At 43.3% G+C, this 23,584-nt stretch overlaps 1 protein-coding gene across 1 annotated transcript; it reads right to left on the bottom strand.

The window, feature by feature from the left end:
• Positions 1–586: 586 nt before the first annotated feature.
• On the bottom strand, positions 587–8,413 carry LOC124262776 (putative polypeptide N-acetylgalactosaminyltransferase 9). Its single transcript, XM_046697317.1, has 10 exons — positions 8,104–8,413; positions 6,562–6,715; positions 6,066–6,229; positions 4,881–5,045; positions 4,510–4,720; positions 4,282–4,399; positions 1,867–2,049; positions 1,210–1,338; positions 823–918; positions 587–646 (listed from the first exon to the last, which is right to left on the bottom strand). The coding sequence occupies exons 1-10, from the start codon at positions 8,411–8,413 to the stop codon at positions 587–589; spliced, it is 1,590 nt and encodes a 529-aa protein (XP_046553273.1).
• Between the last annotated feature and the right edge of the window lie 15,171 nt (positions 8,414–23,584).

Raw genomic sequence — 23,584 nt, 5'->3', positions numbered from 1 at the left:
CCCAGAACAGGGTTGTACGGCGAGAGTCTTCTTGCCTGCCTGTAGACACAGTCCATCGTATTTTTCGTGTAAGTACCCATCCTGTGGAAATAAGTCGAAGAAGAAATAAGTGCCGTGTGTGGTGAAAAGATTATAGTGTTTCAATCTATGGCAATTAGAAGCTGTTGTATGGTTAATAGACAAGTGTATTTTCCACAATTCCCATGTTGTGCTAGTTACATCTGAGCCAATGGGTGTGTCAAATGTCTACCTGAGTGTATGTCCAGCTTGTTCCGTGCCGCAGGTTCAGGGAGACATTCCCGTCCTTGACGTACAGGTGTTGGTGGTAGTTCCAGATCTGGCCATTGTCACGCATGCACCAAAACTGTAGGTTGAGAAAGATGTAATTGGCAGAGACGGTTATTTCAGCAAGTTTAAGGTGTGTGTATTGTTAATTTTGTACAGATGGTTTATGCTTAGACCAGCGGTCAATTTCGTTAACACGCCTTCAACGAGATCGTTGGACAGACCTGTTTTGCCATCTCTTGGTTTCTAGGGACCAATGTAAAACCGGAATCCCAACGGTTAACAAGCTAGTCACCCATTTCTACAAGAAGTGGAGTGCGGGGAACACATTCTGCCAGTTCTCCTCACGGATTATACAACACTGTGGAGAAACATGTGGTTATTCAGTCTTATTTAATGTACACCAAGATAAGACCAACACAAGCACAAAGGAATGAAATGGACCGTCATATACAGAGGCTTGTAACGCCAAAAACTGGCATCAGGGTATATGTTGTCACTAACGATATGTTAGCACATATGACGACGTGACCCTACCTGGTTGTATCCCTTTCCTCCGCACGTGTACATGCTCGGCACATGGGACTGTCGCCCCATCGAGTCTAAACAGTTATTGTAGGCAGCGTTCCGAATCTAGAAATATAAATAAACCTGCGATAACAGGACTTCTAACAGAAAGCTGAACACCAATCACAGTAGCATGAACGTACAGAGTTTGTCATGGTGCTTGATGTAAATACGTTCGTTGATGAAACAGTTATGATGCAAAGTAACTTCCAACGTTTCTTCGTTTGTTCGCTTGGATCATCAGAAAGCGAGCGCCTCCTACCACTACATCGTCAAGATTTACCAACCCCTGTGTAGTCCCTCGGTCTACAGAATGGACTGAGACTTACACTGACTGTGAACATACAGGTGCCATACCTCTCCTACAGTCAGACAGTCTGTGGGCACTAGTAGCTCCGGGAGCACGTTCTTCAAGTACCATTCAAAGTCGTGGCAGTGTAGACTCCGACGTAGTTCTTGTCTTTCCGAGATATCTCCAACAACAACCTGGGGACGAATGATTACATACAAGAAAACCCCGAGTACCTTGGACAGGTTCTACTCGACAGATATTTGCAGCCTACGTGGTACTGATGAATCCTACTTTGAATCCTACACGTCTGTAGGCCCTTGGGACGGGGTGTATGTGTCTTGTCTGCACATGTAACAGATGGGGTATATAACCGTCTTAGAAAACCACCTGGAACAGGACCTCAATGGTGTAATAGTGATGTTGTGAACCAGGAACACTGAATATACACTGCTGTTTTCACTATTATCACTGTTTCAAACTAACTCCAATATTCTCAGTATTTCTGTCTGTTACTGACCTCAGCATTACTGCCTGCTGATAACCTCATAATTTCTACCATTCAACAAACATCTCAGTATTGTAAATGTCACCAATATTCTCAGTATTTATACCTGTCACTGACCTCAGTATTTCTGTCGCCAACTTTTCTCGTTATTTCTACCTGCTCCTGACCTCGTTATTTGTACCTATCTCAGAATCCAATGTTTCTTTCTGTCACTAACCTTGTCAGATCCAGTAGTCTCGTAGAAGAACTTCTTGTAGTCATCCATCCACACCTCGGCCACTCGTGCAGCGTTCCTCCTCACAGTGCCAGGGATGGGCCAGTGGATGCGGTTGTTGTGGTGGAAGATGTGACCTACATGTGAGCAGGGCACCAGCTCCACGCTGCCGTTACACATCCACACCTGCTCCACAGACAGAGATGAGAACATTGGTGACGTAATGCAAGCAGCATTCAGCGAAGGTTAGTAACATATAATGTAACAAATTACCCCAGCTCTATATACACAGTTATTAGTATTTCCGTTATACATCCACACCTGCTCCACAGACAGAGATGAGAACATTGGTGACGTAATGCAAGCAGCATCCAGCGAAGGTTAGTAACATATAATGTAACAAATTACCCCAGCTCTATATACACAGTTATTAGTATTTCCGTTACACATCCACACCTGCTCCACAGACAGAGATAAGAACATTGGTGACGTAATGCAAGCAGCATTCAGCGATGGTTAGTAACATATAATGTAACAAATTAACCAAGCTCTATATACACAGTTATTAGTATTTCCGTTACACATCCACACCTGCTCCACAGACAGAGATGAGAACATTGGTGACGTAATGCAAGCAGCATCCAGCGAAGGTTAGTAACATATAATGTAACAAATTACCCCAGCTCTATATACATGTATGTATGTATGTGTGTGTGTGTGTGTGTGTGTGTGTGTGTGTTTTTAATTAGACAGTCGGATTCCCTGGTCCGTGCCAGTTCTGAGTTGGCCGTTGCTTACCAAACGACGCGGAAGAAGGCCCCGCGAAGGGCCAACCCGCAAGCTCGATTGAGAACATTGGTGACGTAATGCAAGCAGCATCCAGCGAAGGTTAGTAACATATAATGTAACACATTACCCCAGCTCTATATACACAGTTATTAGTATTTCCGTTATACATCCACACCTGCTCCACAGACAGAGATGAGAACATTGGTGACGTAATGCAAGCAGCATCCAGCGAAGGTTAGTAACATATAATGTAACAAATTACCCCAGCTCTATATACACAGTTATTAGTATTTCCGTTATACATCCACACCTGCTCCACAGACAGAGATGAGAACATTGGTGACGTAATGCAAGCAGCATCCAGCGAAGGTTAGTAACATATAATGTTTAAGAAATAAAGTTCGCTCTACCCCAATGTGTTTTGTCATAAATATAGTTTTGCCCTGAACTATTATAATTAAAGCACGAGGACGGTAGTCCGAGTGCTTTGATGTTATAATAGTTCAGGGCAAAACTATACTTTATTACAAAACACATTGGGGTAGAGCGAACTTTACATCTTTTCTAAGATGCTAAATTTAATACTTTCTAAGGATAATTACAATTAATTTAAGGCAGAAAACAAATGACGGTGTCGGCGACCTAAATTAAGAATCCTCGCACAGGGCTAACTGGTGCGCTGTTCTATTGATGTGGCTGCCCCCTACGTTAAGACGAACGTTACCAGAAAAAAACAAATGATAACAGTTTGATGACGGTTTACGTTCGGATTAAATATCTTCTCTGAATTATTTTAATTACATCTGTCATTAATGTAAACCATATGGGGCAATATGAACGTCGCATTTCTACTACCAACGTAAGTTTAGATCAGTACATCCAGATGAAGCTGAGTAGTCAAGCGACATTCCACGATTGCATTGTGGGAATGTAAACATTGCGAACGTAACCGTGTCGCTGAAAACTTGTGAGTCGAATTGACACATTTTAACCGTCGTAAAACATAAACGTAATGTTTCCACCAGTGATGTTAGCTGCGTGAAGCAACAGCAAACCAAGAAACGGGATGCAACGGAGTAGTTTACTGTAGGAGGCCGTACGAGGCGATGACAACTGACATGCATCGTGACGTCGCTTACATTGTGACGTAATGTAAAATGGTTCGATTACGAGGGGGCACACTAGAATGGCGCAGTGACGGTATAACGTCATTCAATTGTTACGTCATCAAAAAACTATACCTTTATTGTCTGATAATGTATTTTTTTTTCGATTGTTCTAACCGCTAGGCATCTTCGAAAACAAATTAACCCAGCTCTATATACACAGTTATTAGTATTTCCGTTACACATCCACAGATGCCAAGGGACAGAAATAATGTCACAAAGTTAACTTCTAAAGGTTGAAACCAAGCATGCAACACCTACATATCTACCACCCAGTAGTTGCCATCTGTCTGTTTGTGTGTTCTCGTGTGAGATCGCTGTTACAGCATTATGGAGGCGTAACATAAAGTGTCAGGTTAATGTTGGAGTTGGACCCTGTGGCTTTAACGAAACACCTATATGTGTTCAGGTCAGCGTTACTACAACTGTTAGACATAACCGGTGGCTCCCCTTTCAGACAAACCTTGAAGGACAGCTCGATGTTCTCTCCGCCCCAGTAGTCCAGTCCTGGGTCGTAGGCCCCCAGTAGAGTAAAATAGTCCCGGGATATCGCAAACAACCCACCAGGCATTGTGGCAGATCTGAAAATACACACGGACACACGGTTTGGTTTGAACCATCTGACTCATCTGTAATGAAGACACATGACACCATGTTAGCGACGTTGCCAACAGTGGCGATGTCCACCTACTTGATGGGTGCTGTCGGAGAACGGGACGGTTTGGTACGGAGTTCATGAATCCCAATCCACCTGAAGATGAGATTTGACCAGGAGAATGTCCCAACGCTGAGAGGAGCACGGGGCTTGACTGACAATGTGTCGGACTTGATAGACTCAATTGTTGGATAGGGGACGGCAGAAGGGTCCTCAGCAATCCGATCCAACAGGGGTTCAAGCCAACCTAGCAACATATACTCTACCATACAGCATTGTCATAGTATCTTGCCGGTCGGTATCTTCCCCATCTTTTCAAATACAGAGACAGATCAAACCATGGAAGAAACCAAAGGACAATTTCCATGTATGATGTGGTCATGTGTAAGTACAACCACGATGCCTACCTGGGAAACACTCAATGTGTGAGTCGAGGAAGACCAGAACGGAGGCGGTGGCGTGTTTGTAGCCCAACAACCTTGCTCTTATCAGCCCCTCCCGCTGACCTGTCCGAAGTATCTTCACTATGCCCAGCGCTGACATGTACTTCTCCAGGGCTGCACCAAGATATTCTGGACAAAGATACACGATCAATAAGAATCTGTCTGTATCAGTTGCTCAAAGTCATCATAGTTTTAAAGTCATCATAGGACGAATTTTCAAGTACTCGAATGTGAGTAATAGTGTAGGTTGAGGTTTGTTTCACGTACTCCATGTTGTCAGGAGCTTTGTGTAAGACAATTTCACACGTACAGTGCGTTTCGAGCACACGTACTGCGTGATCATGGGCGCAACACAAACACGAGTCAGTCAAGGTCAGTAAATGGCCAGTCACATGTGAATGTGCATCTTGTATGTAGGCAAAGCTTTTGTGACAGTACATTCTCTCGTATCGAGGAGCTCTTGAAACATTTGCGTCAGCATTTAGACAGAAGGGATCCCATTGTTTGTCCATTTAGATCATGCAATACCAAACTTGTACATAAATAAACATTCTCATCTCATATAAGTAGAAAGCACAAGCACCACACATTATCGGAGTTATCAGATTCAGTTCTTGAAGCAAATAACACACATACAAATACAGATGAAGGACAGCTCTGCATATCTTTACAAACAGACAACAGATTGGTTGAAGCTGATCTTGAAGAAAGTGAAATGGTAGTCTGTTTGCGTTTAGTGTTTTCTGTTTCATGTAATGTTTTCAGACGTACCCAGGTGTGAATGGTAGTGTGGGATGATGTTTCACGTATCCAGGTGTGAATGGTAGTGTAGGGTGAGGTTTCACGTACCAAAGCGTAAGTGGTAGTGTAGGATGATGTTTCACGTACCTGGTGTGACTGGTAGTGTAGGATGATGTTTCACGTATCCAGGTGTGAATGGTAGTGTAGGGTGAGGTTTCACGTACCAAAGCGTAAGTGGTAGTGTAGGATGATGTTTCACGTACCTGGTGTGACTGGTAGTGTAGGGTGAGGTTTCACGTATCCAGGTGTGAGTGGCAGGGGCACCATGATTTCCACATGCCTTGTTATTAGTGATGGTAGACGAGGATACACATACCTAAGTTGAGTTGCAGTGATTGTCACACGTACCTAGGTTCGAGGCGTCGTCAACGAGAATAATCTCCTGGAGGAGGTGTGGCGGTGAACGGTTGATGATACTGTGCACGGAGCGCAGCAGGGTAGACCACGCCTCGTTGTGGAAACACAAGATGACACTCGCCTTGTGCCTGCTCTGATGGCTCAGTAACTGACACCTGGAACATACGCTAACAATAATGCAGGTCTTTGCATTAAATTTCTGTATCACTATTGAGTCCGTGGCAGTTCATTTGGTAACCAACCACAGCAACACCTCTAAGTGAATTCTTAAATAAATTCTCTTCAACTATTGATATCATGGCGCGCACACCTCTCTGGTCCCTGGATTTCTGGGAACACAACCTGCCACACTTACTCTCTGGTCCCTGGGTTCCTGGGAACACACCCTGCCACACTTACTCTCTGGTCCCTGGGTTCCTGGGAACACAACCTGCCACACTTACTCTCTGGTCCCTGGGTTCCTGGGAACACACCCTGCCACACTTACTCTGGAGGGCCTGGATCCGGAAGTCGGCGGGTCACGGAAACGATTTCACCAACATTCTGGGTAGAGCTATGTTTCTTGAAGCCTTCATCAAACGTCTGCTTTGTCTCAGTTGAATGGTGGTTTGGGAAGACGGTCACTGGGCTCCCATACTCACCTGGAAAATCGGTTTGCATATCAATAAGTAAAACATGACGGGAACGGACAGTATACACATGGAATAAAGTGTAGCAACACCTATGATTTTAACCACCATAGAGCCATTTATATTCATATTATAGTATGACTGTTTGTATGTTTAATTTGACACAATACTTTCGACCACGAATGACAACTCGTAGAGAGGAATCATAAGACTTTATCGGTTCATGTCAAGTGGTGTTTTGAAGACAGAGGGGCTCCTATATCGTCATTTGTCCAACAGAACGCTTCGAAATCGCCCACCAGACGTCCGTTGTTATGCCCAGAGCACAGAGCAGCACGACTACCTGGAATTTCAGGTCATGGGGAAGGGTCCGCTAGTCGGACGAAAGTCGATTTGTTTTGTTCACGACTGATAGTCGAGCATGTGTTTGGCGCTGCAGAAACACTGTCTCTCACATGGCTGAAAACTGTCATGATGAGATAGGGTTGATCTAGCACATTTCGATGACCGTCCTCTGAACACAAGGCCAGTCTTCATGGATGACAATGCCTGGCCACATCGTGCTCTGCCGTTGGTGATTTCTTATGCCAAAAGACGGTAGGAGCTCTATCTTGGTGAGAGATGAGTCCAGATTTCAACCATATAGAGCATGTTTGTTACCCAACGCCAGAGACATCCTCCAGTACAAACTCGTGATGTATTGGAACTAGCGCTTAATTAAGAATGGATCTCAACGCCTCAATGTCAAATCCAACGTCTGATGCAATTAATGAGGAGGAGGTTGGGGATGTTATAGCAGTTGGCTAAAGTTAGACCAAGTAATTATATTGGGTTCGGTTATTGATACCTATGTGATTTCTTGAGGATTATCTGCCAGAATCTCGCAAATGGCCGCACTTGTTATATCTATACAACCGTAGCTATCGGCATTACAAAATGCTTAAATTTTTGCCATCTTTGCTTCTAATAAGCTTCTGAATATACTAGTTTTCTTTTTTTACTGATTTGGCATAAAATTGTTCCTTGGATCAGTATATCCAGATAGTAAGTTCATTGATGTTTGAATAAGTTCCTTTGCAATGGTTAATGGTAACATATTGCTACTATGAAAATATGGGGTGATGCAATACTATTTTCCATGTGTATACACAAGGTTGGTTTTCGTAGTCGACACATGCGATATACACGAGAATAGGTTTGTTCAAAGTGAAAAGATTCGTTTACAAATCTTTTTATTGAATCTTTAACTCAACATGACAACATACATTCGTGGGTGTTTTCATGTCAAGTAAACGTCAGTAAAGATATCTTTTCGGCTGTTATTTCCGAACTTGAAAGACTGATTTGCATTTTAAGGAATCATACCTGTCATATCTATCAACGGACTAATATAACCATACCTCGTCCATGAGGTGGGCTTTCAGCCATAAATGGAGGATACGTGACGTCATTAGACCAGTTTCCAATGTTCTTTAAGGATTCTTGTAGGCCGCCAATGTTTTGGTCAAACACGCCTTTTTGTGACGATCTCACACTGTCCCCCATCCTCAGGCCAGACCCTTGAATTGGACGTTTGTAGTGCCTTTGGACAGGGTACGCTGTCAAGAAGATGATCCCGACAAACAGACCACACAGGAACATCAGCAGTCGCATCAGTCGACGTGGTCGGAGGAACTGCAGCAACATCTTGTCACATTTCCTTATCTTCATCATGCAACAGCCGGTTCAGCAAGCACGCCAACTGGGACGGAAGACGCAGATGACCGAGTATTCCTTAATGACACGATCCACCCGTTGCGCTGATCTGTGATGAAATATACAACATATTAACAAATACATGTACCATGTATTATATTGGAAGTATGACTTCACTTCCACTTCGTTTGGTTATAAAAATATCACCCCGAAATGGTTGTCGACATTCTACAATGTGTTTCTTGCATCTTACCATATATCTCAGGAAATCCGTGAGAGAAAAGCGTGTAACGTCAGCGGAAAGCGTCTCGAGAAACTGGTGACACAGATTCTACTGGAAGAATGACGCTTACAATCATGTAAACACACCACTGAAAATCGGAAATGACGCCTCGTGTTCATGTTCTGAAGCATGTTAAACATAAACACCTCCACAGCCTGGTCTTCTCAGGAACGTATATAGTTATGTTACATCTAAAATACAGGTAGCGCAGTTCAAAGAATCACTTGCAGTTCAAAGAATCACTTAAAACACAATTATGTACAATTCTGCCATTACATTCTAGTTGAGCAGCTAGTTCATCTACAACCCCAATATGCAATTGAAACTGAACTGCAAGCGAACACGTAAATAATGAAATGGTTATCCTAGCATCCTACAACAGCTACGGTAAGGAACAATTAAAAGTACAGAGCAACAGCGTTTGGGCCACTTTAGAGATCTGTTGTGGTTAACATGGCATGAAATATTATCAACTACATGTTAAAAATAAACTTTGAAGTACACGCACAGACTATACCATTCAGAGTTGTGAATTGGGCCACATTAGATATCTAATGTGGTTAACATGGCATTAAATATTTGATCAACTACATGTTCAGAATATACTTTGAAGTACACGCAGAGACTATGGTTAAATCTGGACCCGAAGAAAACCTTAAAACTAAACAGTTTCGTTTATGACATATGGCAGTTAGGCAATGTGATCATAGGGAACGTTTTTCCGTTACTCATGAAAGCAGTTTGATAAATGAGAAAAATGGGACTTCATAGTCCACATCACTCGTCTTACGCCCTACTTGCACACTACCTTACCACACTACCTTACCACACTACTTTATTACACTACCTTACTACACTACCACACCACACCACACTACCACACTACCTTACCACACTACCACACCACACTACCTTACCACACTACCACACCACACTACCATACCACACTACCTTACCACACTACCACACCACACTACCTTACCACACTACTACACCACACTACCTTACCACACTACCTTACTACACTACCACACCACACTACCTTACCACACTTTCTTACCACACTGCCTTACCACACTGCCTTACCACACTGCCTTACCACACTACCTTACCACACTACTTTATCACACTACCTTACCACACTACCTTACTACACTACCACACCACACTACCACACCATACTACCTGACCACACTACCTTATCACACTACCTTACCACACTACCACACCAAACTAACTTACCACACTACCACACCACACTACCTGACCACACTACCTTACCACACTACCTTACCACACTGTTGACCACTGCTGCCCAACCTAGAGTAGGCCGTCTATGGTCAGCTGGCCCCGGTGTAATGTCCACTCACACAGGTAAGACAGTGGTGGTCATAACGTGTACGTAATATCATGGTCTGCAGAGTGTGTTTGCTTGTTTGATGAGAACATTTAACTGAGGTGTTTGTGCGTGTGGTAGCAGTTTATGTTCCTACTGACACACAGAACATGTCGACACACGTGCCCGTTATATCTTTATTGTCGTCATATCTATTCAATTGCATATTCCATTTGGTATCAAATCTGATAAAATGACGTAACAGAGAGAGACTGTGTTTGCAAGCAGTAGTAAAACATAGACCATCTCCAATCTGTGTGTTCTGTGTGTGGACCGGGAACTGTCAACTTGTGACTGCAGCCTAGAGTGAGTGAGTGAGTGAGTTTAGTTTTACGCCGCGCTCAGCAATATTCCAGCTATATGGCCGCGGTCTGTAAATAATCGAGTCTGGACCAGACAATCTAGTGATCAACAGCATGAACATCGATCTGCACAATTGGGAACCGGTGACATGTGTCAACCAAGTCAGCGAGCCTGACCACCCGATCCCGTTAGTCGCCTCTTACGACAAGCATAGTCGCCTTTTGTGGCAAGCAAGGGTTGCTGAAGACCTATTCTACCCCGGATCTTCACGGGTCGACAGCAGCCTAGATGACCCACAACACCTGTCCACCAAGGAGTTACTGCGGCAGGCTCCTGTGTTGTACATACTGTAATGTCGACCTTCGTCAGTCTACACGTGTTACGACATTATTACACCATACAATCACAGCGCTCCATGTCTCGCAATCAACGTCGTATCTTGATTAGATTATTCTCTACTAGAGCGAGGAATCGGGTACGAATCGTGAAGAGACATTATTCGAGCACTGGTTAATGTGTTGTCGGCATAACTCCAGTAAATTCAAACAGCTGGACCAGAAGGGCTCGAAAAATGAAACGCAGATGAACTTCTTGTGCATAGACACTTTACATGCATATTTGGACATACACAGACAATGTACATCATACACACATTGTGAGTTAAACCTGCGTATCTAATCATAATGTGTCTATATAGTGTGTTGGCCTGACGTACCTGTCTAATCATCATGAACATTTTGTGTGTTGGCCTGACATACCTGTCTAATCATCATGAACATTTTGTGTGTTGGCCTGACATACCTGTCTGATCATCATGAGCATTTTGTGTGTTGGCCTGACATACCTGTCTAATCATCATGAACATTTTGTGTGTTGGCCTGACATACCTGTCTAATCATCATGAACATTTTGTGTGTTGGCCTGGCATGCCTATCTAATCATCATGAACATTTTGTGTGTTGGCCTGACATACCTGTCTTATCATCATGAACATTTTGTGTGTTGGCCTGACATGCCTGTCTAATCATCATGAACATTTTGTGTGTTGGCCTGACATGCCTGTCTTATCATCATGAACATTTTGTGTGTTGGCCTGACATACCTGTCTAATCATCATGAGCATTTTGTGTGTTGGCCTGACATACCTGTCTAATCATCATGAACATTTTGTGTGTTGGCCTGACATGCCTATCTAATCATCATGAACATTTTGTGGGTTGGCCTGACATGCCTGTCTAATCATCATGAACATTTTGTGTGTTGGCCTGACATGCCTGTCTAATCATCATGAACATTTTGTGTGTTGGCCTGACATACCTGTCTAATCATCATGAACATTTTGTGTGTTGGCCTGACATACCTGTCTAATCATCATGAACATTTTGTGTGTTGGCCTGACATACCTGTCTAATCATCATGAACATTTTGTGTGTTGGCCTGACATACCTGTCTAATCATCATGAACATTTTGTGTGTTGGCCTGACATACCTGTCTAATCATCATGAACATTTTGTGTGTTGGCCTGACATACCTCTCTAATCATCATACGCATATCGTGTTTTGACCTAACAGGGATTTGTGGCACATACAAAGTGGTTGAAACATTTCAAAATGATTTGATACATCGATGGCTGTTTTCTCTTCTCGCCATCACCACAATTATCAGACTCATTGTTAAAAAAATATTTCGTGTTCGTTTAAAAAAAGAACGCATAAGCCATTTTAGAAGAATTTATTGCGTTAGTTTAAGAGCAATTATTTCATGTTATGGCACGTCTAGAGACAAATAGGTCGCCAACACAACAGCAGCCTTTGTTGTTGTGTTTCTGTTTACTTGAGTCAACAAGATGGCGTCAAAGTCAGTACTTTGTATGGCCACCACTGGCAGCAATTACTGCTCGGAACCGTCTCGGCACAGACTGGATAAGTCGACAGAGCCGCTCTTGTGGAATTCTTTCCCACTCTTCCTGCAATGCGATGGTCACTTGTTTTGACATTAACGTAAACGTCGATCGAGGTCTTCCCATAGGTGTTCTATCAAGTTTAGATCTGCTGATCGGGAAGTCCATGGCAAGACGTTGACGTTAGAATTGGCAAGGCAGCGGATCGTGACGCGTGATGTATGTGAAGTAGCGTTGTCATGCTGGAACAACTCTCTGTCGGTCCATAATCGGAAGCATGTGAGGTGCAAGGACTTCAGTAGTTGATGTACCCATTTGCTGTCAAATTCCCCAGAATTACCACTAAATCAGATCTTTGTGTGCTGAATATCTCACCCCACAGCATGCCACTGGATCCACCGAATCCGTCGACCTGTCGAATGCAGTTAGGGGCCAAACGTTCGTTTCTTCGACGGTAAACATGCTGACTTTCATCTTGCTGGTGAAGAAGAAATCGTGATTCATTACTGTACCAGACTCGCCTCCAGTTTCTTACGTTCCAGTTCCGGACTCTACGACACCACCGCAAGCGATTGCGCCGATGGAAGCCTCTCAAAACAGGGGCGACAACTGGCCTTTTGGTCGAATCCCCACTTCACGAAATCGATTCCTGACAGTTTGGTCGGAAATTAATTTCAAACGTTGCAGTCTCCACGGCTGTGTCAAGACTTCAAGTGAGCAACCCGGATGTAGCGTTCCTGGGCTTGGGTGGTAACTCTTGCACGGTCGCTTCTCGGGCGATCTTGGGCGGAATTGGTCTGCAGGAAACGATCCCAAAGGGGAGATATGGTGCTCTGATGAACGTTGAAATATCGGGCAACTGCAGACTGCGACTCTCCAGCTTCAAGGCGGCCTATGGCGATGTTTCGATTGGCGGCACTCAGTCGTGGTATGATGATTTCCTATTTTCCAGGCAGAAAAGAATGACAAAATTAAACACAACGTTTGCCGCGTTTTGTCTCTGAAGCTGTTTACAGTCACACAATGAGGACGTTTTGGAAGGAAATAGTAGATGTATATTTGTTTGGTTGTTGCCGCAACTGCACGAGTCTAACATTCTCAAGTTACATATGCGCTTCTTTCTTGAAAAGTGTAGAGTGTGGATGTGCCATCTAGAATGACAGACATGACAATGTTTCAGATTAAAGTTGGTTAAAAACACACATTATATTTTGGTTATCACCTGCGCATTATAACTGACAATTTAACTGTATCTACTCGTCAGTTACAGGTGCTCGCACAGTGTTTCTCGGCCTGTTGCTGCCTGCTTATATGTTTATTGCTTTAGCCTTTCTATTATCCACAATTCACTGCATAGCATACACACACGCGCGCGCACGCACGCACAGCAATCTGTGGAGATAATTATTTACACCCTGGTTACGTTACTCAGCTTTAGCTTGTTTTGGTAGCTTGACAAGTATTGCTGCTAGGTCAGTAGCTTTGCCACTGACTTAACTGCCGAAGGTAATGTAGCAGCTTTGCTGTTACTTGACCTCACCTCTGCTTTCGACTCCATAGACCATGGTCTCCTCCTGATGAGACTTCAATATCACTATGGTATGAAGGACTCAGCCTTACGTTGGATCTCCTCGTACCTCCAAAACAGAATAGAGTTCATACTGATAGGCGATGCCGGATCAAGTAACATTACACTTGAGCATGGAGTGTCTCATGGGTCTGTACTTGGTCCTGTGCTGTTTGTCCTCTACACTGGCAGTATACCTAACATCATTTCCAAACACAGTCTACATCATTCTTATGCAGATGATACACAAAGTTACACCTCTTTTCATCCGGTTCTGGTCAAGCGCTAGTCAAACTCTCAGACTGTACAGGTGTTCTGAAGTCATGGATGACTGTAAATAGACTAAAATGTAATGATGATAAAACAGAGGCTCTCTTAGTTGGAACTAAACAGCAGCTCAGAAAGTCAGCTGATGAATCTATTTCTGTTTCAAACTCAGAAATTACAACATCACACTGAGTGAAGGGTCTGGGAATACTCCTAGACACCAGCCTGTCCATGGAAGCCAAGATAAATAACCTGTGCAGAACATGCTACTCTCATCATAGAGTGATTGGCAGTATCCATCCTCTTATCACCACAGAATCTGCTCATTCCCTTGTCCGTGCTCTCATTCTCAGCAGACTAGATTACTGCAACAGTCTCTATATTGGCCTGCCTGACACCCTACTTGACAGACTACAAAAAGTCCAGAATACAACCGCCCGCATCGTCAGCCGCCACATTACCCCAGTTCTAAAGCAGCTCCACTGATTACCCGTGAGAGCCAGGATTTAATTCAAGACGCTGTGCCTCACATACAAGTCCCTTCATGGCCAGACTCCATCTTACAATGCAGACCTGACCAACCCCTACAGTCCAGCCCACGAACTTCGCTCACTGCAGCAAAACATTCTCACAGTCTAACTACAGACTTAAAACCTTTGGCTACAGAACGTTCTCCTACTCTTCCCCTGTACTCTTTGACCTCAAACACTCTGGATTTTTTTTTAATCAAATCTCAAAACTTACCTCTTTGCTCAATAGTATCATCAATAGCCTTAACTGTTTATGCATCATGTACCTATTCATTGTAGTTTTCTATATATTATGTATGTATTTTGATGTAGTGCCAGGAGCATGCTTACGAGTGTGGATATGTGAGCGTTATAAATATGCACTATTATAATATTATTACTAATTCTATCTATTTTATACTGTCATTGTGATTGTACTACCATTGAATTTGTACTTTCAGTCTTTTTCGCACTGTGATTGTCATTAATTTTTCTGTAATTTGTACTGATTTAATAAGGTAATTTAACAATACAATTGTCAATTATATACCTTTTGTCTGTTGTATTAAACATTTTTACGTACTGCATATTTAAGGGTTTTTTCAACTTTGAAATATGCAAGTGCAAAATGATGATAAGATATGCTTATGGCGTCAACAGATAATATATGTCATATATGTTATACAAATTGTGCAAGTTAACTCAAAATGCCTTACCTTCAAGAAGCGCTGAATATGCAAGTCAGGTCTACACAATATATACTCATGTTGAGTAGATATGCAAGTCAGGTCTACACAATACACGCTTATGCTTAGTAGATAGGCAAGTCAGGTCTACACAAAACATACTTATGTTGAGTAGATATGCAAGTCAGGTCTACACAATATATACTCATGTTGAGTAGATATGCAAGTCAGGTCTACACAATATATACTCATGTTGAGTAGATATGCAAGTCAGGTCTACACAATACATACTCATGTTGAGTAGATTTGCAAGTCAGGTCTACACAATATATACCCATGTTGAGTAGATATGCAAGTCAGGTCTACACAAATATATACTCATGTTGAGTAGATATGCAAGTCAGGTCTACACAATATATACTCTTGTTGAGTAGATATGCATGTCAGGTCTACACACCACATACTCATGTTGAGTAGATATGCAAGTCAGGGTCTACACAATATATACTCATGTTGAGTAGATATGCAAGTCAGGTCTACACAATATATACTCATGTTGAGTAGATATGCAAGTCAGGTCTACACAATACATACCCATGTTGAGTAGATGTGCATGTCAGGTCTACACAATATATACTCATGTTGAGTAGATATGCAAGTCAGGTCTACACAATATATACTCATGTTGAGTAGATGTGCAAGTCAGGTCTACACACATACATACTCATGTTGAGTAGATATGCAAGTCAGGTCTACACACCACATACTCATGTTGAGTAGATATGCATGTCAGGTCTACACAATATATACTCATGTTGAGTAGATATGCAAGTCAGGTCTACACAATATATACTCATGTTGAGTAGATATGCAAGTCAGGTCTACACAATACATACTTATGTTGAGTAGATGTGCATGTCAGGTCTACACAATACATACTCATGTTGAGTAGATGTGCAAGTCAGGTCTACACACACATATACTCATGTTGAGTAGATATGCAAGTCAGGTCTACACACACATACATACTTATGTTGAGTAGATGCAAGTCAGGTCTACACACCACATACTCATGTTGAGTAGATATGCAAGTCAGGTCTACACACCACATACTTATGTTGAGTAGATATGCATGTCAGGTCTACACACCACATACTTATGTTGAGTAGATATGCAAGTCAGGTCTACACAATACATACTCATGTTGAGTAGATGTGCAAGTCAGGTCTACACACCACACACTCATGTTGAGTAGATATGCAAGTCAGGTCTACACACCACATACTTATGTTGAGTAGATATGCAAGTCAGGTCTACACACCACATACTCATGTTGAGTAGATATGCAAGTCAGGTCTACACACCACATACTCATGTTGAGTAGATATGCAAGTCAGGTCTACACAATACATACTCATGTTGAGTAGATGTGCAAGTCAGGTCTACACACCACATACTTATGTTGAGTAGATATGCAAGTCAGGTCTACACAATATATACTCATGTTGAGTAGATATGCAAGTCAGGTCTACACACCACATACTCATGTTGAGTAGATGTGCAAGTCAGGTCTACACCACACACATACATGTTGAGTAGATATGTGCACAGTCTCATGTTGAGTCACACACACACATATATCATGTTGAGTAGATATGCAAGTCAGGTCTACACAATATATACTCATGTTGAGTAGATATGCAAGTCAGGTCTACACATACATACTCATGTTGAGTAGATATGCAAGTCAGGTCTACACACCACATACTCATGTTGTTGAGTAGATATGCAAGTCAGGTCTACACAATACTCATGTTGAGTAGATGTGCAAGTCAGGTCTGACTCATGTTGAGTAGATGCAAGTCAGGTCTACACAATATATACTCATGTTGAGTAGATATGCAAGTCAGGTCTACACAATATATACTCATGTTGAGTAGATATGCAAGTCAGGTCTACACAATACATACTCATGTTGAGTAGATATGCAAGTCAGGTCTACACAATATATACTCATGTTGAGTAGATGTGCAAGTCAGGTCTACACACCACATACTCATGTTGAGTAGATATGCAAGTCAGGTCTACACAATATATACTCATGTTGAGTAGATGTGCAAGTCAGGTCTACACAATACATACTCATGTTGAGTAGATATGCAAGTCAGGTCTACACAATATATACTCATGTTGAGTAGATATGCATGTCAGGTCTACACAATATATACTCATGTTGAGTAGATGTGCAAGTCAGGTCTACACACCACATACTCATGTTGAGTAGATATGCAAGTCAGGTCTACACAATATATACTCATGTTGAGTAGATGTGCAAGTCAGGTCTACACACCACATACTCATGTTGAGTAGATATGCATGTCAGGTCTACACAATATATACTCATGTTGAGTAGATGTGCAAGTCAGGTCTACACACCATATACTCATGTTGAGTAGATATGCAAGTCAGGTCTACACACCACACACTCATGTTGAGTAGATATGCAAGTCAGGTCTACACAATACACAATAATCCATGTTGAGTAGATATGCAAGTCAGGTTTACACAATACATACTCATGTTGAGTAGATATGCAAGTCAGGTCTACACAATACACACTCATGTTGAGTAGATATGCAAGTCAGGTCTACACACAACATACTTATGTTGAGTAGATATGCAAGTCAGCTCTACACACATACTCATGTTGAGTAGATATGCAAGTCAAGTCTACACAATACATACTCATGTTGAGTAGATATGCAAGTCAGGTCTACACACCACATACTTATGTTGAGTAGATATGCAAGTCAGGTCTACACACAACATACTTATGTTGAGTAGATATGCTGTGTCTGTCATATCAGCACTATCTCTGTGCAATTAGTATATGTGCGAAGTTGAACAAGCATTATGGAGAGCTCTGTACGGAGTTGAACAAGCATTATGGCGAGCTCTGTACGGAGTTGAACAAGCATTATGGCGAGCTCTGTACGGAGTTGAACAAGCATTATGGCGAGCTCTGTACGGAGTTGAACAAGCATTATGGAGAGCTCTGTACGGTGTTGAACAAGCATTATGGAGAGCTCTGTACGGTGTTGAACAAGCATTATGGAGAGCTCTGTACGAAGTTGAACAAGCATTATGGAGAGCTCTGTACGAAGTTGAACAAGCATTATGGAGAGCTCTGTACGGAGTTGAACAAGCATTATGGAGAGCTCTGTACGAAGTTGAACAAGCATTATGGAGAGCTCTGTACGGGAGTTGAACAAGCATTATGGAGAGCTCTGTACGGAGTTGAACAAGCATTATGGAGAGCTCTGTACGAAGAGCTTGAACAAGCATTATGGAGAGCTCTGTACGGAGTTGAACAAGCATTATGGAGAGCTCTGTACGGAAGTTGAACAAGCATTATGGAGAGCTCTGTACGGAGTTGAACAAGCATTATGGAGAGCTCTGTACGGAGTTGAACAAGCATTATGGAGAGCTCTGTACGGAGTTGAGCAAGCATTATGGAGAGCTCTGTACGGAGTTGAACAAGCATTATGGAGAGCTCTGTACGGAGTTGAACAAGCATTATGGAGAGCTCTGTACGGAGTTGAACAAGCATTATGGAGAGCTCTGTACGGAGTTGAACAAGCATTATGGAGAGCTCTGTACGGAGTTGAACAAGCATTATGGAGAGCTCTGTACGGAGTTGAACAAGCATTATGGAGAGCTCTGTACGGAGTTGAACAAGCATTATGGAGAGCTCTGTACGGAGTTGAACAAGCATTATGGAGAGCTCTGTACGGAGTTGAACAAGCATTATGGAGAGCTCTGTACGGAGTTGAACAAGCATTATGGAGAGCTCTGTACGGAGTTGAACAAAGCATTATGGAGAGCTCTGTACGGAGTTGAACAAGCATTATGGAGAGCTCTGTACGGAGTTGAACAAGCATTATGGAGAGCTCTGTACGGAGTTGAACAAGCATTATGGAGAGCTCTGTACGGAGTTGAACAAGCATTATGGAGAGCTCTGTACGGAGTTGAACAAGCATTATGGAGAGCTCTGTACGGAGTTGAACAAGCATTATGGAGAGCTCTGTACGGAGTTGAACAAGCATTATGGAGAGCTCTGTACGGAGTTGAACAAGCATTATGGAGAGCTCTGTACGGAGTTGAACAAGCATTATGGAGAGCTCTGTACGGAGTTGAACAAGCATTATGGAGAGCTCTGTACGGAGTTGAACAAGCATTATGGAGAGCTCTGTACGGAGTTGAACAAGCATTGGCGGAGAGCTCTGTACGGAGTTGAACAAGCATTATGGAGAGCTCTGTACGGAGTTGAACAAGCATTATGGAGAGCTCTGTACGGAGTTGAACAAGCATTATGGAGAGCTCTGTACGGAGTTGAACAAGCATTATGGAGAGCTCTGTACGGAGTTGAACAAGCATTATGGAGAGCTCTGTACGGAGTTGAACAAGCATTATGGAGAGCTCTGTACGGAGTTGAACAAGCATTATGGAGAGCTCTGTACGGAGTTGAACAAGCATTATGGAGAGCTCTGTACGGAGTTGAACAAGCATTATGGAGAGCTCTGTACGGAGTTGAACAAGCATTATGGAGAGCTCTGTACGGAGTTGAACAAGCATTATGGAGAGCTCTGTACGGCACTTGAGTTGAACAAGCATTATGGAGAGCTCTGTACGGAGTTGAACAGTTGAGCATTATGGAGAGCTCTGTACGAAGTTGAACAAGCATTATGGAGAGCTCTGTACGGAGTTGAACAAGTTGGAGAGCTCTGTACGAAGCATTATTATGGAGAGCTCTGTACGGAGTTGAACAAGCATTATGGAGAGCTCTGTACGGAGTTGAACAAGCATTATGGAGAGCTCTGTACGGAGTTGAACAAGCATTATGGAGAGCTCTCTGTAGTTGAGCCAGCATTAGTTGAGAGCTCTGGACGGAGTTGAGCCATTATGGAGAGCTCTGTACGGAGTTGAGCCAGCATTATGGAGAGCTCTGTACGGAGTTGAACAAGCATTATGGAGAGCTCTGTACGGAGTTGAACAAGCATTATGGAGAGCTCTGTACGGAGTTGAACAAGCATTATGGAGAGCTCTGTACGGAGTTGAACAAGCATTATGGAGAGCTCTGTACGGAGTTGAACAAGCATTATGGAGAGCTCTGTACGGAGTTGAACCAGCATTATGGAGAGCTCTGTACGGAGTTGAACAAGCATTATGGAGAGCTCTGTACGGAGTTGAACATGGAGAGCTCTGTATGGAGCCAACCTGCAGGCTTATGGAGAGCTCTGTACGGAGTTGAACAAGCATTATGGAGAGCTCTGTACGGAGTTGAACAAGCATTATGGAGAGCTCTGTACGGAGTTGAACAAGCATTATGGAGAGCTCTGTACGGTGTTGAACAAGCATTATGGAGAGCTCTGTACGGAGTTGAACCAGCATTATGGAGAGCTCTGTACGGAGTTGAGCCAGCATTATGGAGAGCTCTGTACGGAGTTGAACAAGCATTATGGAGAGCTCTGTACGGAGTTGAACCAGCATTATGGAGAGCTCTGTACGGAGTTGAACAAGCATTATGGAGAGCTCTGTACGGAGTTGAACCAGCATTATGGAGCTCTGTACGGAGTTGAGCCAGCATTATGGAGAGCTGTACGGAGGTTAGAACATTGGCGGAAGCTCTGTACGGAGTTGAACAAGCATTATGGAGAGCTCTGTACGGAGTTGAACAAGCATTATGGAGAGTCTGTACGGAGTTGAGCCAGCATTATGGAGAGCTCTGTACGGAGTTGAACAAGCATTATGGAGAGCTCTGTACGGAGTTGAACAAGCATTATGGAGAGCTCTGTACGGAGTTGAACAAGCATTATGGAGAGCTCTCAGTACGGAGTTGAACAAGCATTATGGAGAGCTCTGTACGGAGTTGAACAAGCATTATGGAGAGCTCTGTACGGAGTTGAACAAGCATTATGGAGAGCTCTGTACGGAGTTATGAACAAGCATTGGCGGAGAGCTCTGTACGGAGTTGAGCAAGCATTATGGAGAGCTCTGTACGGAGTTGAACAAGCATTATGGAGAGCTCTGTACGGTGTTGAACAAGCATTATGGAGAGCTCTGTACGGAGTTGAACAAGCATTATGGAGAGCTCTGTACGGAGTTGAACAAGCATTATGGAGAGCTCTGTACGGAGTTGAACAAGCATTATGGAGAGCTCTGTACGGAGTTGAACAAGCATTATGGAGAGCTCTGTACGGAGTTGAACAAGCATTATGGAGAGCTCTGTACGGAGTTGAACAAGCATTATGGAGAGCTCTGTACGGAGTTGAACAAGCATTATGGAGAGCTCTGTACGGAGTTGAACAAGCATTATGGAGAGCTCTGTACGGAGTTGAACAAGCATTATGGAGAGCTCTGTACGGAGTTGAACAAGCATTATGGAGAGCTCTGTACGAAGCATTGGAGACAAGCAAGCATTATGGAGAGCTCTGTACGGAGTTGAACCAGCATTATGGAGAGCTCTGTACGGAGTTGAAGGTTGAACAAGCATTATGGAGAGCTCTGTACGGAGTTGAACAAGCATTATGGAGAGCTCTGTACGGAGTTGAACAAGCATTATGGAGAGCTCTGTACGGAGTTGAACAAGCATTATGGAGAGCTCTGTACGGAGTTGAACAAGCATTATGGAGAGCTCTGTACGGAGTTGAACAAGCATTATGGAGAGCTCTGTACGGAGTTGAACAAGCATTATGGAGAGCTCTGTACGGAGTTGAACAAGCATTATGGAGAGCTCTGTACGGAGTTGAACAAGCATTATGGAGAGCTCTGTACGGAGTTGAACAAGCATTATGGAGAGCTCTGTACGGAGTTGAACAAGCATTATGGAGTTGAACCAGCTCTGTACGGAGTTGAACAAGCATTATGGAGAGCTCTGTACGGAGTTGAACAAGCATTATGGAGAGCTCTGTACGGAGTTGAACAAGCATTATGGAGAGCTCTGTACGGAGTTGAACAAGCATTATGGAGAGCTCTGTACGGAGTTGAACCAGCATTATGGAGAGCTCTGTACGGTGTTGAGCCAGCATTATGGAGAGCTCTGTACGGAGTTGAGCCAGCATTATGGAGAGCTCTGTACGGAGTTGAACAAGCATTATGGAGAGCTCTGTACGGAGTTGAACAAGCATTATGGAGAGCTCTGTACGGAGTTGAACAAGCATTATGGAGAGCTCTGTACGGAGTTGAACAAGCATTATGGAGAGCTCTGTACGGAGTTGAACAAGCATTATGGAGAGCTCTGTACGGAGTTGAACAAGCATTATGGAGAGCTCTGTACGGAGTTGAACAAGCATTATGGAGAGCTCTGTACGGAGTTGAAACAAGCATTATGGAGAGCTCTGTACGGAGTTGAACAAGCATTATGGAGAGCTCTGTACGGAGTTGAACAAGCATTATGGAGAGCTCTGTACGGAGTTGAACAAGCATTATGGAGAGCTCTGTGCGGAGCTGAACAAGCATTATGGAGAGCTCTGTACGGAGTTGAACAAGCATTATGGAGAGCTCTGTACGGTGTTGAAGCAAGCATTATGGGAGAGCTCTGTACGGAGTTGAACAAGCATTATGGAGAGCTCTGTACGGGAGTTGAACAAGCATTATGGAGAGCTCTGTACGGAGTTGAACAAGCATTATGGAGAGCTCTGGTACGGAGTTGAACAAGCATTATGGAGAGCTCTGTACGAGTTGAACAAGCATTATGGAGAGCTCTGTACGGAGTTGAGCCAGCATTATGGAGAGCTCTGTACGGAGTTGAGCCAAGCATTATGGAGAGCTCTGTACGGAGTTGAGCCAAGCATTATGGAGAGCTCTGTACGGAGTTGAGCCAGCATTATGGAGAGCTCTGTACGGAGTTGAACAAGCATTATGGAGAGCTCTGTACGGTGTTGAACAAGCATTATGGAGAGCTCTGTACGGAGTTGAACAAGCATTATGGAGAGCTCTGTACGGGAGTTGAGCCAGCATTATGGAGAGCTCTGTACGGAGCTGAACAAGCATTATGGAGAGCTCTGTACGGAGTTGAACAAGCATTATGGAGAGCTCTGTACGGAGTTGAGCCAGCATTATGGAGAGCTCTGTACGGAGTTGAGCCAGCATTATGGAGAGCTCTGTACGGAGTTGAGCCAGCATTATGGAGAGCTCTGTACGGAGTTGAGCCAGCATTATGGAGAGCTCTGTACGGAGTTGAACAAGCATTATGGAGAGCTCTGTACGGTAAG

This window comes from Haliotis rubra, unplaced genomic scaffold (genome assembly GCF_003918875.1).
Source record: "Haliotis rubra isolate DU_JTF1 unplaced genomic scaffold, ASM391887v1 Scf855, whole genome shotgun sequence".
NCBI classification, from domain to species: Eukaryota; Metazoa; Mollusca; class Gastropoda; order Lepetellida; family Haliotidae; genus Haliotis; species Haliotis rubra.
The sequence above is the reverse complement of the archived record's forward strand: the minus strand, read 5'-3'. Positions and strand labels throughout refer to the sequence as shown.